The sequence below is a fragment of the Scatophagus argus genome, chromosome 5 (assembly GCF_020382885.2).
Source record: "Scatophagus argus isolate fScaArg1 chromosome 5, fScaArg1.pri, whole genome shotgun sequence".
NCBI lineage: Eukaryota > Metazoa > Chordata > Actinopteri > Scatophagidae > Scatophagus > Scatophagus argus.
In genome coordinates, this window is record NC_058497.1 from 12463825 (window position 1) to 12480521 (window position 16697).

At 40.3% G+C, this 16697-nt stretch overlaps 1 protein-coding gene and 1 long non-coding RNA gene across 2 annotated transcripts; one reads left to right on the top strand and one right to left on the bottom strand.

The window, feature by feature from the left end:
* The first annotated feature begins 873 nt into the window (after positions 1-873).
* On the top strand, positions 874-9548 carry aasdhppt (aminoadipate-semialdehyde dehydrogenase-phosphopantetheinyl transferase). The gene is made up of 7 exons (XM_046389105.1): positions 874-1290; positions 1403-1516; positions 2009-2138; positions 2651-2772; positions 3554-3715; positions 7734-7802; positions 8799-9548. The coding sequence occupies exons 1-7, from the start codon at positions 1147-1149 to the stop codon at positions 8961-8963; spliced, it is 906 nt and encodes a 301-aa protein (XP_046245061.1). The 5' UTR covers positions 874-1146; the 3' UTR covers positions 8964-9548.
* Positions 6231-16297, bottom strand: LOC124059254. Its single transcript, XR_006843375.1, has 8 exons — positions 16145-16297; positions 14855-15038; positions 14655-14701; positions 14349-14442; positions 13571-13727; positions 9839-9976; positions 7700-7797; positions 6231-6927 (listed from the first exon to the last, which is right to left on the bottom strand). It is a non-coding gene; the product is annotated as an uncharacterized LOC124059254 (long non-coding RNA).
* Positions 16298-16697: the final 400 nt, after the last annotated feature.

Here is a 16697-nt window from a genome sequence, read left to right on the forward strand (position 1 = left end):
TTTTTATGGATCATAAATATTTCATCATGTTACAACAATAATAATAATAATAATGAAATGTTGGGTTACAAATCAGCTACATCTCCTCTGTTACCCTGCACGCAGACAAAATTTTAGGTTATGTACTCCTGTTTCTCTCCTGCATTTCCAGTTAAAATAACGTCCTTACGAGGAATAAATAGACACACTGCGAGAATTATTTTCTAACCAGTCGATTAGCACAACACCATTTCAACCTCACTATCAGAAACATAATGAAGTCTCGAGTGTTGCTTATCATACCATTATCTTCAATAAAACGATATGTGCAGCCTGATGTATTGTAAAGATAACTCACCTTTCACATACAGATGTCGCGTTACCGCAATCATAATAACATTGTAGAAGTACAATTTTAATGATGCTTTCAGCGGTGACTGGGAAAAATGAGTTTCTTTGGTTCAGATTGTGATTACGACGATATCGGTACAAGTGGGATATAATAATTTGGAACTGAAAATGCAACCCATCAATGAAAACAACTATTCTTTTTTTCAGGGAGCACGTCGTAACTTTTACCATGCTGATGCAGTACACAGAAATTTATGATTTTCAAGAATGTAGCCAACCTAAGAGATGTTTTTTACCTTTTATTAGTAAGGTTAAAACACAACATCATCACAGCCGGTTGACTTCAATTAATTACCATTAAATCTCTGGTAACAGAAAACTTTTATATTTATTGAAAACCCTACAGTGATTGTTCGGATGAGCAATATTCATGACAGCATTTGAAGGTATCGTTGGTCGGACAAAGTATCCATCGCTCCTATTGGTCAATCCTCCACCGCGCCCACTTATGACGACATTGAGTCTCGCCGGTGTCTTCCGGGCATGTGCAGTTGTGCACCGCTTTCAAATCCAAAATGTAACCGAAGAGTGAAAGTTTTGTGCAGTAGGATATTTTTTAGGATGTAGGATATTTAACAGTCTTCAGTTAACCAATGCTGTTGCTATTCTACTGCGAAAACCCAAATATGTAAGAAGTCATAATTTACATTTGTTTGTCAAACCCTGCGTTCGAACACGAGACGCTAACGTTAGCTCAGTAACAAGCCGTAAACAACCTGATGTTGTGGAGGAGTGATCTGACAGAGGTGAGGGGATATGGGCTCTGTTCGTTGGGCGTTTCGCTGTGGGTCATGGACCCCAAGCAGGTCTGAATGGCTCTTTGCAGCCCGCTGCATTCAGCGGGAGGAAAAAGACAGGATCGGGCAATATGTGTTTGCCAAGGATGCCAAATCAGCCATGGTGAGTGTTACTGTGACGTTTTTGAGCTGTGGCACTTTACGCATGTTGTCTAATATAGTTCACAAGCTACCAGTATGTGATACGCTGACTGCCAGTCTCTGTGCCCCCCCAGGCTGGCAGGTTGCTGCTGAGAAAATTTGTGTGTGAAAGGATGGGGGTTCCCTGGTCAGAGATCAGGCTGGAGCGATCTCCCCGAGGGAAACCTTACCTGGCAGCACCACTGAAGGTTCACACTTTACATCTAGATTGTTTCCATCAAACATATCAGAGTTAATTTAGCAGGTTAGCTCACTGCACACTGCTGTCTCTTCTTTTTCCACTGATACTGTCTGCACTACATTAAATGCAGTCTATGACATCAGGTTTGCCCCTTTTACTTACATTCAATTAACATATTCCACACTGTTCACACAGTCTCTTCTTGTTTCAGCTTTCAGTGTAGCACTCAAACCTAAGACAATGTATTTTCAAATGAAAGAATTTCTAGATTATTAGTGAATGATTTTATCTAAATTTGTTCAAAATCTGCCATTTAAACTTTAGGAACCACACTAAAATTCAAAATGGATGTTCTGTGGGTTCTAAATAAAGTTTGGATGCACAGCTTGTTTTAAACTGCTAACTTGCCCACTACTGGGAAGGCAGCAGCCTTCATTTGTAACCCCTAAGCTCATGAAAATATCCACTATTTGACGACTTCCTTGCTGTCTGCTTTCAGGTCAGTTCAAATTCAGGCCCTGAACCTCCAGCCTGGAGTTTCAACCTGTCCCACCAGGGGGACTACGCTGTGCTCGCTGCAGAGCAAGGGCTTCAGGTCGGCGTGGATATTATGAAGACCACAATGCCAGGTACATATTAAAGTTATGTTAAAGCAGCTCTGACAGCCACCATAAGCAGCACAGGTACATTCATTGAGATATTCATTGACACAGGAAACAGTAATGAAAACAGCCTTTAGTTCTAATTGATTGTTGTTTGCTGTTGTGCCCTATAATGCGAGTGTAATCTAACATGCTTTAATTAATGATAATACTGCTGTCTGGGTCATTCAAAAACAGAAGAGCTGTCTAATTTATTGCTATCTGTTCTATGACCACAAGGGGCCACTGTTGCCTTGTGAATGTCTGGACTTGTGGGCCTGTGTGTGTCTTTGTGTGTGTGCGCACGCCTGTGTGTCACAGTCACATAAAAAAATAAAGAAATATAGGAAACAGTCTACACTTATCTCTAAAAGTGAGCATATTGGTATAATCTTGAGAAGCATTTGTGTCTATCTCTGTTTTACATCTGATGCTTCCCTTTGTCTTCCTCTCACCTCTTATTGCTTCCCACACACATAAACGCACGTCTTTCCCTCCAGGTAGCAGCTCTGTGCCAGAGTTTTTCCGCATCATGACTCGTCAGTTTACAGTGTACGAGTGGAGTGTCATCCAATCAGCTGGCTCAGAACAGCAGCAGCTCGCCACGTTCTACCGCCACTGGGTAAGCATGGCAACCATACTGCCTTGTTGTCGCATTGCATCGTCGCTGGGCCCAACAAGTAGTGTTTTGTGTGTGTGTGAGTGTGTGAGAGAGAGTGAGAAGGAAACAAAGGGAGAAAACGTTGTTGCTCATACCCCTTAAGATGCACACATATTTGTACATTTTGTACATACATGTGCAAACTACGGATTTCTCTCCTTAATTTCGCTTCTCCTCACTGATACACAGTAGCCCATTCTTTTCCCTTTCTCACTTTTTGTCCTTTTTATTTCTTCTTTCATGCGTTTTCTTTCTCACACAAAAATACAAACACGCAGATGGACGGCAACAGCAACGGCGGTGCTAAGTAAAGATGTTGTGAGATTGAGAGGGTGGCACAGAGACGTCAAGCTCTGATATCATCACCACACTGTTGACTAATGGCAGAGTTCGACGGTTGCCATAGCGATTAGCCTTGCAATACTGTTATTGTGACTCATTGGCTGCTGAGCAGGGTTGGTTTTGGCTGAACACACACACGCGCGCGCTCAAAGTCGCTCTTTTGTATACACACTGTTATACATGTGTGCATAGATTCCCATCTGTTGTGGTTTTAAGTTATTGTCCTACTGAGCCAGAATACACCACACACACACACACACAAAGAAGCACACACAGACTGTCCTCAGCTTTGTCAGACATACAGAAGTCCATTTTCTTCCTTATGTCCCTGTGATCATTTTCTGCATCTAACTGGTAACACTTCCACTGAGCTGAAAATGTTTCCTCTCTTTCTACCAAGGCCCTGAAGGAGAGCTTCATCAAAGCCATCGGAACAGGTCTGGGCTTCAACCTGCAGAGGGTGGAGTTTCACCTGTCCTCTGAACCGCTCACACAGGGTCGGGCACTGCGCCACACCAAGATGCATCTAGATGAGGAGGAAGAGGAGGACTGGGCATTTGAAGTGAGTCTGTGTGAAGAATTAGAGTAGCGTTGGGTGTTATGACGGTATATAACGTGCAACAGCAGAAATGTGTGGCTGGTAGAGATTTGGCACCACCGTTTCCATGGCAGGAGCTATCTCGGCCAATCAGGGCTTGAAACGTGAGAGAATGACAGTTGGTGTGGTGGTAATGCACCTCTAAGCTGGTTTGCCGTAGAGGAAGAGAGTGACAAGAAGACAAGGAGAGTGAAATTGTAAATACAGAACAGGAGGCTTTAAGGTTCCCATTTTGAAAAAAACAAATGATAGTTTTCTGGTTTTGAATCTGTTTTTTTTTTTGGTTTGTTTGTTTTCATCTCAGGTGTTTTCTCATGTGAGGCATTTGTTTGTGTTTGTCTGAAAGTAGAAAGTAGAAAACAGAAATAGAAAAAGATTTTGGTTAGTACCAAGAGGTATATTTGTAGTATAGGAATATCTAAATGTATAGACAGAAATTGTTTCAAAGGCAGCCTGACTTATAGTCGCAGGCACTACAATTAATTGTGGCAGCGGATGGGTTTTGGCTTGGTGAAATAATACATAATTAATGAGGAAAATATTAATTGTATTACCTGCAGCGATCCCAGAGGAGCAGAAACGAACGCTAGTCTCCCCATGCAATAAGTGTAACTTCATTGATTATTTACGACTCCTGACGCGCTGACAGGATCAGTCAGGATTCAATGTTAATGTATGTTCTGTGTTCTTCCATGCATCCAAAAGGTCACGCACACAGTCGTCCAGGTTACAGTGAAATTGTTTGGAGTAAAGCAGCCAAACTCCTGATAAATTCTGAGCTCCATCAGAGGTGTCTAAAGCTTGTCTAATCAAGAAGGTAAATCATTAATACAGCATACATTAAAGAAATCACCTGGAAAACTTGTGCTTCAGCTTTTGCATGCTATGTAAAGGAAATGACACAGGTAGCCTAGGTTACCACAGCCTATGTCATAATTAAAATAAAGCCCAAAGTCATCATTTTTATTGAAGGTTAATTTTGAAATTTTGGTTCAGTTATAGCCTTTTAATGTAGACCCAGACGGACTCAGCCTTTAGGAAATCAATGAGATTAAAAGCAGTGGTTCAAAGTACTCAGCGGCTCTGCTGTGGGTTCCCGTGTCCTTCGTTCCCCACTGGCTGCTGCCCCCCCACCCTTGAAAGCATCTGCAAAGTGATTCACAGGTGGTCTTAGAGAGAAATACACACAAGAGATTGCATTAGGGGGGGCTCTCAAGTGGCCCTCCAGCCCTCCTAACACCATGACAAGAGATTAGAGGAGCGTCAGAGCAGAAGAATCATCTGTTTCCATCACTCCTCTCACTCCCCTTCTATTTCCCATTTCATCTACTCCTTTCTGATCTTCTCATCCTCCCCCCTGACCTTCATTCCTCATCCTGACCACATCTCCCTTTGATGTTTTCTCCAATATCCCCTTCTCTTTTTCTCTCTTCGCCTTCTTCTGTCATTTTATTCTGTGTCTGTATTTTTCCTCTCTATTCCCCCTCCTCCTCTCACTCTTACCTCCATGCCCAGTGGCAGAGGGATTAACAAGTGACTGCTAAAAGGTTACCGTTGGTTTGAAAAGCCTGATGTCTCCTCTCCTCTCGGGGTCATGGAGGCTTTAATGCTGTTTTAGTGTCTGTGTTTTCGCACCGGAGAGTAACAGTTCACTTATATCGATCGCAGGTAGAAGGTAATGCATGTGTCCTCTTTTCAACGACAGATTGCAGGGCAAGGTGAAGTAATGGCAACATGCAGAATGTTGAGGTTGTTTTGTGACGCAAGTTGTATCAGGAATCAGTGAGGCAAAGGGGAATGGAGAGAAATGGTTAGAGGATGGTTAGGAAAAGGAAAATCTTCCCCACACTGTCTCATTTACTGCTGCTTTATTTGTGTTTAAAACTACCTTCACCAGAAATATTAACAAGCATCACAACAGATCTGTATTTATACAGACGATAAAGGCTGTTAGTAGTGCTGAGTGAGAATTCAGCTGAAAGAAGTACCCAGTATGTACTATTAGATAATGTAGTAAAATATCTCTACTCACGATGAAGGAAGAACTTAATTCTGTAGCTAATTAAAGTATATTAATTTTTAAAGAAACCTTTTCTGTAAATATAAAAATCGTTCTCTTATGATCAAAATCATTGATCAAAAAGCTCAGTTCTGAGCTTGCTCTGTAAATAGCTTTCTGATAAATAATAAATATGGCAACTTATGATTAACGCTAATTGCTTTTAGGCTTGAATGAACAATTTCTAGTTAATCCCACCCTCTTCTGGTTTGAACTGTTGGTCAGACACAGTAGGAGCTACCACAGGCTTGGGGTGTTTTGCGGAGAAAATTATTAATCGATCAATAGAGGAAATAATCAGCACATTAGCCGATAATGAAATTAGCCGCAAGTTGCAACTCTAGTGCAAGTTTCATTGAAAATATTAATTTCATCACATTTTACAGGAAAGGTTCACTTCAAAAACAAAAGACCTCAAACTAAACCAAAGTCAAAGATTTTAATGAATGTGTTATTGTTATCATCAATGGAATAATTTAATGCTGTCCAAAACATGAGGGAACAGAAAGTAGATTAGAGCCCTGAAGATTACTCAGTTACTTGATTATTTGATCAAAGGAATATCAATAGGCAACTATTCTGATATTGATTATTGGTAATCGATTAATGCTTTAAGGATTTTTTCTTTTCTTTGTAATTTATGAGAGTAAATGAAGCCTTTGGGTTTTGAGACTATAATATATTATAACCTCACATTAAACAGAAGCTCCTGTTAGGCAAATTTCTATAAAAAGAAAGTTCTCACAATAAAGTCTCATGTTTTGAAAGTTTAAACGTGTTTAATCGCATAACAATGTAGAGCTGCACTAACACACCTCAGTGAAGCTGGCCGTCTCTCTGTATGTCCTCAAGAACAGCGACACACACCATCACTTGTGATCAGTGAATGCACTGACCTCAAGTGAACTGAATCAATTTGTCACATTTGTCTTATATACAAATGGACACGCTCAGAGCTCCAGGTGTTAACAGAGAGAGGAGATGAGCAGCAGTGCTGTTGACCGGGTGTCCTCTTCCTCACTGGGTGCTGATTGGCTCGATCAGAGGGCAGTGATGAGACTTATTACTTCCTGCTGACCTCTGACGATGTCACCCCTGCAGCTTCTAGACACAGACCCTGAGGGACATGATAACACGCATACAAATCAGACTGTAACAAAGCCACGACAGCATATCCAGATTTAAATGCAGTTTCCTTTGAGCTTCTTTTGATGCTCCATTACTATCTGCCATTTTCTGACTAGCCAACCCCTCCCCACTATACACACACCACCACCTGTTACTCCCACATATACACACTCAGCTTTTGGCCTTTAATGTCCAAGTGTATTTTTGCCATTTTGCCAAGAACAAAAGCAACTGCAACACAAACTGTCTTTGGAGTAGAAGTTGGAATAATTCTGATCTGGATGAATATCTTAAGGATTTATAGCATGTGTCCTTGTGAATATAGGATGTCTATGTTAAAGTAAGATGGTCAACAGTGGCATTCACATAAGCATGGCTGGATACGAATCTGGTTTTTCATACATGTTAATCATAAATGCTACATGATGGATTTATATCTTCAAGCTAGGCACTGACATATTGAAGTGAGCGTTATGATTGATGCTTCCTGTTATCACGAGCGCAATTTCTGCTCTGGAAGCTACACGTGACTTGTAAATGCAGTGGTTATCGGATCACTAACATCTCTCTCCTTCATGATATTGCATGCATGCATTCAGTAGATTTCACACAACAAGTGGACGCGTGCTGATAAGGATGCATGAATGCATTATTTGTCATATGGCCTTTGCTGTATTTTTAAGTATTTGCTCTGAATTTGAATGAGTGCGGAGGGGATTTTTTTTTTTTTTTTGATTTAGTGTGATGTGCAGGATATGTACTTGCATTTGATGATGCCTGTATGTGTGTCTGCAGGAGAGCTTGCTGGATTCTGACCATCATGTTGCCGTTGCACTCGGAGCAGTGGACAAACCGGGCTCTGCAGTAAGGACACATAACACACATTTGACTCACCATGTTTCTCACAATACATGATTAAAGGATAGCTTTTAAAAGCTATGTAAGAAATGTTTGCAGTCACAATACTGTACATTTTTTGTGTCTCTAAAACCCAGCAGATGTGCTTGAAGAGTAACATAATTGACACAATGTTTTTATAATAACAAATGTATAAACAACAACGTAAAATCAGCGTGACAGGAATTGCTCGCAGTAATGAACTTACAGAGTGCTGACACCTACGGCTCCCCTCGGCTTTTCAGCTCTGTATAGTTTCAGCTGATACTTTAGCTATCAGGCCTGCAGTTTTACTGCTTTGCTTCACTCTCATAGCATCATTATCAGCCACAGTAGGCAGCTGTTTTCAGAAATAAAGCTCTAAAAACCCACTGTATACTACCTGCTCAGCACCAAACAGCAGCAGACAAAAGGTAAAGGCTAGCTTGAGATCAATGTGGAGCATTTAGCAGCTAAAGAGGCAGATTTTCCCCTCGCGAGCTGGTAGAGACCAATACTGTTATATTATTCACCAGGGGGCCAGAGACATACCCACTGCTACAGACTTCAGTTTAAATGGCACACACAACAGGTAGTCACACTATTACTGTCATATATGAAAAATCGCAAGTTAGCATGAGTCACAATCTCAATCAGACATTAGCGAAGAAACAGCTGGACAAAGAACTGATGAGACAGAGAGATGATGGATGCAAAATAATTACAGTATTTTCATTTTAAGTAATTAATTTAAAAGAAATGCTAAATATTTGTAGGCTTAATCTTTTCAGACAGTGAGGAGCTATGACCTTCAGTCTTTAGGAAAATGTGATGGGCATTTATCTGTTTTCACTCATTTTACAGGCTCAAAATGAGTCAATAAATAAAAAATAAACAATCACTTCAACAGTTTAATGAAATTAATCATCAGTTGCTCCCCACTGCATTTCAGTAATTAAAGACTTGATTTTCTTTTCCTCTCAGTCTCATCCATCTCTTCCTCCTCCCACTGCGTTCACACTGCTGTCGTTCAGTGACCTCATCGCCTCAGCCTCACCTCTGACAGAGGAAGACCCCGCCCACTGGGAAAGCTTCGAGATGAAGGCTGAAGCCCCACAGAGACAGAGAGATACACCTGCATCCAAATAACCACCTGTCTCACCTGCCGCACACACACTTTTCAGAAGTACCAAAAAAAAGGAAACATGCTGACACTGAAGCTGCTTTCTCATTCAGCATAAGACCAGTCAAGTCAAGTTTCATAAAGCCAAAAATCACTCGTCTCAAAGGACTTCAGAATCCATACAGCATCTGACACCTTCTGTCTTCTGATCCTCAGGCCAGATAAACTCCACAAAACACACACACACACAAATACTGCACAGTTCATCCAATCATTTAACCATGTCGATCAGTTGATTGAATTTCCCTAGTATCTAAAGTATCTATCTGTCTATTGATATCCTGTTGTTTTTATTAACTTCCTATCAATATGTGATGAGATTGTGCTCAAAGTAAGATCAAGCTGTCCTTTGCAAACTGCCCAGTTATGTAATTTCAGAACACGTATCGTCAAAGATTCTGCACTGAACTCCTCAGTATTGATTCTTGTGTGCTCCAGCTTTCCATCAAACAGTGTAACAGAAATCTGTAATACGGAATGTGTGTGTGTATAATGTATAATATGTAGCATAAATGGTGCATATCTCACAGATAAAAAGATGATTAATAACCTGTTTTTGTTTTGGTCAAATCAGTCAAATCCCTGTGTGCATCATAGATGTAAGGATCAAGTAAATACATTACATTAGTGCTAATGTCTGCTCACAAGCATATATATATATATATATATATATATATATATATATATGTGTGTGTGTGTGTGTATGTATGTATATTACATATTGTTGCCTCTGCCATTTTGTCTCTTTCTTTCCTTTTCTCTGTCAGTGTCTTGTCTCTCCATCTGAAAGCGGATCTTTTGTTTTGAATCAAGGACAGTTAGTTGACCATTGCGTTCTCACTCTGTGCTGTTCGTCTGTGCTCCATCGTCGACTTCTCGCTTCAGAACAGCTCGTCAATGCGGCTTCGCTCTGCTCATTCAGCCCTTCTGTCTGCATCGCAGCACTTTAATCACAACGTATAATCATGAGCTCTCTTCCCTGCGCACACAGAAGAAAATGACTGAAGTTAGAGGTCAATTGATATGTGCGTGCAGTCACACATGCACCACGTCAGTGACATCACACACCTCCTGCGCCCCCCCCCCCACTTCTCACCTCTGAGGCACAGACACATCAACATGAGGAGACTGCAGCGGAGCGTTCGGCTTGTTGCAGTAATTACAACATAGTATAACCGAGATCAGTGAGTTGCCTTGATTCTCAAACTAATTGGAAGCTGAAATCAAACAAAACCACCAACAAGCAGACAGATGACATCCTAAGAGCAGGTGAAGATACCTTACTGACACTTCTGACCGACAAATAATAGTTTGAACTGCCATGACCTCACACACACTCAGACGCACCCTGACACTCATCTGAGGTGTGTGACATGAACATGTCAAATAGCAGTGATGTCAAATAGCAGGTGATGGACCTGCTATTTGACACCACGACCTGCTGCTCATATTCGTGTCAGGTATCCCCTCTTTCTTTGTTTATTGCACCTTCTTTCCATCCAAGTTTTCTCATCACTTGTTCTCCTCTCTCTTTTCTAGCTCCACATGATGCTTTTGTAATTAAAAAAAAAAAAAAAAAAAAGTGCCGTAAAAGTGCCTTCATTCAGGTACATGCGTGTGCTGTGAGTGAAAGACGCAGAGCTGGAAAACAAACACAGACATGCACTCACTGCCTGCAGCTGGAGTGAATTAGTTTGCCTCTCTCACTGTCTTAAATCTTGTGCTCTCTGCAGCATAGAAGGAGGAGAGAGGAGGCGGCAGGGTCAGACTCAAGTCAGGCAGGCTTTCCTCAGAGAGAGGCCATTTTTAGTTGCCTCAGGTTTACTGGCATGTCAGAGACACCATAGAAATAGATTTTGTTTTTGTTTTTTTAGTTATTTTTTTCAAATGTGGGATGGAGACAAGAGTGCTCTGAGCATCAGACTGAGAGTTTACCCTGAGGTAAGAGATGAGACCCTGCTCAGCCTGCTGTTGAGGATGAGAGCAAAGTTTCTCCCTCGGGAGGAGGAGGGGGAAGGACATTTTGTGCCACATTTCCACTTTCACTTGCACATTTTTAAAACAAGATTGAGGTTCAAAACTGGATGAATGTTTTTGTAAGGCTTTGCTTTACAACCAAGAGTAGTACGGTATTTGCACTGTGACAGCAGCTCTAACGACACTGTGTTTGAGTGAATCTCTTAATGTAAAACCTGACTGTAGCACTGTGCTCATTAGCTGAGCAGGAACATTTTATAACTTGATAACATGTTAGTGTCACAGCTGTACACATAGACTCAACATCAACTAGTCCATCACTTTGGTCCAAACTGAAATATCTTGACAACTGTTAGATGATTACTATGAAATTCAGAACAGTTCACCTCAGGATGAACTGTAATAAATAGACTTTTCATCTACCTCGGATTCCAGATTTGCCCAATACTTTGGTGCATGACCGAATATCTGCAAAGGAAACAGGCAACATGTTTGAAACGCGTTACAGCCATCTGATTAAGAATAACCATTTATCAGCTCCTAGTTTGTCCATGAGCAGCAGATTCTCCTCACTTGCTAAGGTGGGATGGGAAATAAAATCACAGAATCGGTAAATACGAACACTGTTGATTTCTTCCTGTGGGGGTGACATTAAAAACATTTTTGCTTCATTAAAAAGCTGCTGTCCTCTCAGCTCCCAGGGAGCAGCTGCAAACAGACTGCAGCTTCAGCGTACAACATATGACAATACTACCAGCATAACAAATTTCTCCAGGTGTGTGACGTAAAGGGAAAGTTTTTTCTGTGAAATTTCCATAGTCAAAATTGTCGAGCCCCCTGCCATAACACAGGCTTTGGACTGGATTGTTCTAGGAGGATTTTTACTTTACGGTACATATTAACAGAAGAGACCTTATTTTCAACTCTTGTTAAGGAGAAGGTCTTAGGGTAATATGCCAAATAAATATGCCAGGTCTTAGGGTTCGAAAAACAATTTATTCCTCAACCACTGCAGTGGAAGAGCACATTTTAAGCCAAAGCCTGAAGTGATTTACTGTGATGTCGAAGACCAGACTTTGTTATGTCTGTCTGGCCGGCTGGAAAACATACTCCGAAGGTTTTTTTTTTTTCCCCTCATGGATATTTGATTCTTTGGTAGGCCTAACTTCTAAGGAAGTGGGATGCTACTTTGATGTAGCTGGCAGCTTGGAGTCAGCAAAGAGGAGGTTGACGTTGCCCAGAGTGAAGCTTTTCCTTTTCCAGTCTGAGCTTTGAGGTTCATGTTTGCTCAGATGTGAAACAGTGTCACTGCAACTGGTGAGCAGCCTGGACTCCTCGTGCCGCTGAAATTAGCTATAATTCGTAATCATTCAGGTTGTTTACGCTTCAGTCATGCCTTTCGAGTTTGATGTATAGTGTTACGCTTTTGCCATTTTGCACCTGACCAACTAAATCCAGTGGTTTCCAATACAAAATGCTATGAAGGAGCCATGAAAGAGCACAGTGGTTATAAGTAGCATCCATCAGATAAAATTGGATCTTTGATCAGATTAGATTATTAATATGAAATAAGTAAGAGTTTGTTGAAAATGAGTGACATACATAAAGGTCAGAAGTAGCGTGAAATTGTTATATTAAAGTGAGCTTTACTTGTTTTTGAGGTTGTAAGAACATAATGTATCTCAGTACAGTTAAATTCAAATCAAGTTGTTGCAACTCAAATACTCGGTCACATTAACTTAATATATTCTGCCAAAACAAGCGGACATCACTTGAAATTTGTAATATACTTCACTAGAGGTATCTTATTGGAATCCACTTCAATAAAGTTGACAGAAACTCAATAAAGATAAGTCACATTAACTTAATATACTGTGCCAAAGTAAGCTGTACTTAATTTTAAATAAATGCACTTAACATAACTTAGTTTAGCTAACTTAAAAATAAGAATTCACAAAATGGCATTACAAACACGTTTTGTTTTTTTTTTCATTTCAGTATCTGTAAACAACAATAATAATCAACATGATGCTCATTTGTAAACTTGTCTGGAAAGAGATCATTAAAGGTCAAGTTTGGCTCAACAATTGGAGGGATTGATGAATTAAAGGTCAGAATATCTTTTTAGCATCACATATACTTAGTTTTTAATGGGGTTTACCAAATTTGACCTCTATCAAAAAATACATATACTGTAATTTGAATAATAATACTATAATAGTACTATAATAGTGATGTATGAGTGAGACTTAAAAGTGAGAATGAGCATGAGTGAGGTGTGCTAACCGGTCTGGGTATAAGCTAACAGAAGGCCCTTGATTCACAATGGACACTTTCCTGAATGTCTCACAGCAACAAACAGACTTGGCAACATTTAGTCTGTAAAAATTTAAAATCTGAATAAAACCTGATAATTAAAACTGGGTTATTACATAGAACTGTACTTGTACATACACCTTCAAAGCAGCAGCTCTTTAACAACTTTGATATATTCAACATTTGTTGCAGAAGCACACTACACTCTAATACTAAATATCATACTGTTGTCTGAGGTTCAACAATATCTTCTGGATGAACTCAAATGTGTTCTTCATACCTTTGGGGTAATCCAGATGGGGTGCATACATTAAGCTGAACAGAAGACAAAGTGCTTGAGAGGTTGTGGGAATCTCATCCATGACAATGTTTCCTTCAAGGATGATTGTCAGAACCCCAACAGGCAGCTGGGTGAAGCCACATGCAGAGTCTGAATCCTGCATTAAAAATAAAAGAACACAAATAAATTACAGTAGTTATAGTGTGTTCACTCTTATGATGCACAACATCACAAAGAAGAAACAAGCACTCTGGAATACTGTCTTAGAGAGCTCTTTAGATTATGAGCAGATAGAAATGGCTGCATTTCAGCACCAAGTCTTAAAAAGAATAAAGAAAAAATAAAAAAGGCTATACAACTTCACCTGGGAAGCTCAAATTTGGCTCAAACTTTGAATGCGTTGAAAATTATATAAAACATAGATGTGTTGTTGCAATTTAGTGATATAACCTTCTAAACACAATTCTATATCGGGCAGAAATTGAAATGAAACATTTTCACCATAGACTAAGAAGGAAAATTACTTTCCTTCAGCATCACATGTGAGGCATCAAAATTGTTTGTAACTCCCAACTGATTAAAAATATGTCACTTGTTTAATGTTGTGACATCCCCACTTAAATACATTTTGTTTGCAAAGTGTGAATACAGGCCATAATAACTAACTTGGCCTCAGTTTTTGGGAATTTTACTATTGGCTAAACCTGAGGTCTGATGATGTCCTGTGTAAAATGTGCACTGTGCGATGGTCAATCATTATCATTATAAATGTACTTACTGAGCAGCTGAGGAAGAATTTCTTTGGAATAATCTCCAAGATACAGGGGCAGAGACTGCAGGACAGCAGTGCGTGCTGTGGTGATGTCATTGGTCTCATGGAAAAGATGACAAAAAAGAATAAGCAGAAGACTATATGAAAGCAAACGTATTTGGAAAAAAAAAAATCTGTGGATACGTGTGCTCAAGTTATAAAGTTGAATTCTAAAGAATTACTTGTACTGTAGTAGCAGCTGTAGGCCTAGTTGAAGTTTGCAAGCACACTACCATAAGGTGGGAATGATGAAGCATCTGAAACAATACTTACTTGTGAAGAGGCGATCGAGCGATTGGCACCAAACAGTTGTCTATATTCTATAAGACAATACCAAAAAACATTTGTCACATTTATCATCATTTTTTTTTTAAACAAAGGTTTTTAATACTTATACTTATACTTTTGCAATGGTGAATCAAACTAAGACACAAAAATAAACACGAAATAAAAATTATTAAGAGTGACAATACCGTCTCAGAAGGATTTTGGTCCAGTCTGCTGAGAAAAGCTTCTTATCAGTGAAGCAGCAATGAGGAAGGAGGTGCAGTGGGACGACTGTGTTGGTCTGGCTGGGTAAGACAGTTATCTGGTACCAAGGGTACCTCTTTTCCAACTGCCACCAACTTCACTGTCACAGGCACCACCTAAGGCAGGCTATATGGAGAAAAAAAATAAAAAAATGTATTAAAATCAGTACAATATTAACAGTCATGTGTTACCACATTCTCATGTCCTTCATATCTAAGCAAGATTAAATGATGAACTGATTAATATTATTTCAATACTGTTTCCAGATTAGTGTACTGAAACAGACCACAGTGTCTATGAAAACCTCCTTATTCAGACAAAATGTATTACTTAAGGATAAGCATCACTAATTAATTAATCTAACCTGCATTTCTGAATGTCTAAATGAAGGCAGTACACACCTTGTCTCCTTTCTTCTGTGTTGGATTGTTGGTTTTAGTATTTATGGTCTCATACCACCTGCATGAAATAAACCCAACTGGGTAAAGTCACTAGTTTGTGCCAGGCGTCAGCATTTATCAAAATACTGTAGTTATAAATAAGTGTAAAAATTATTGAGTGTAATGTACGGTTGTGACGGCTGTGATAACATGATATTTTAGAAAAGTACGACTGCAGCGCTCGACTTCCGTGCTCATCGCGGCTCCAGTTGCCAGCGACGGCCGTGGATCAGCGTGCTGCTCTCGGCCTGCATTTCCCTTTCTCTACTGGGTCAGATATGACGGCTGTCTGGAGCAGCGGACGTGTACTGAGCCAGAGAAGAAGCGCTCAGTTTGAACTGAGCAAAGTGCTACGAACACACTTGACGGACCTTAGCTAATGTTTACGTCCCAGCACGAGCACGACTGCACCCTGACACACGTGTAAGTTCTGCTGCCTGGAACTGAAGCCCGGAGCCGCCGCCGCCGACCATAGCCTGTTAAGCTAACGGGTTAACTCATACAGCTAAATTAGCAGCTCGCCGTAATCCAGCAGCTAACAGTCAAAAACCGGCGGAGACATGTTAAATATTAACACTACACTGGGGCTCCAGGCAGAGTCAAAGCACTTTTAATCGCATTCGCGCATGCTGAACTGTTGCTAACGCCAGCTCTGTGAACCCGCACAGACACACACAAGCTAACATGTCAACAGAAAGTCGGAAAGTCAGAGATGTCAGCTTTCTTCTAACAACTGTCATTCCAAACATTAAATTATATTGACAAGATTACAAACAAAAGCTTTAAACTTACCGAAATCAACGTTGGAGTCAGCCGTCGGTGAGAGCACTGTAGCCAGGTGCACGACTTTGACCTCTTGCGTTTGAATGAGTTTGGCGGTAGCGGTAGATGCGCGCTAACCGGAAATGGACATGCGCACTGGGGTGCACATCTCTGTAACTTAAGTCTCATACCACAAACCATGCTACACACTCAGAAAAAACAAGTTTGTATAACTTAATTTAACAAGTATGCGGGTAAAAAGTGCAGAAAACTCGATGAGAGAAAGTAAGCTTAAAAAAACTAGTATGAATTAAGTTAAATGCACTATTTCATCTTAAGTCAGGACATTGTTTGCATTTACAGTGAGATGGACATAGTCATAACTTAAAACAGGCACCTAAACACATCACTAAAATCATGTTGGCACCAGTATGGGCCCTTCGTCATCGCCTTTGGTTCAAAAATATGGACAAAAATATTTAAAGTGGGCTTCACTGGACTTACGAGGAACACTGTGCTTTGATCATCCCTCATCCCTGTTTTCCAGACAGCTGGTTTGAGTTTTGTTGCTTTTGTGGTTTTG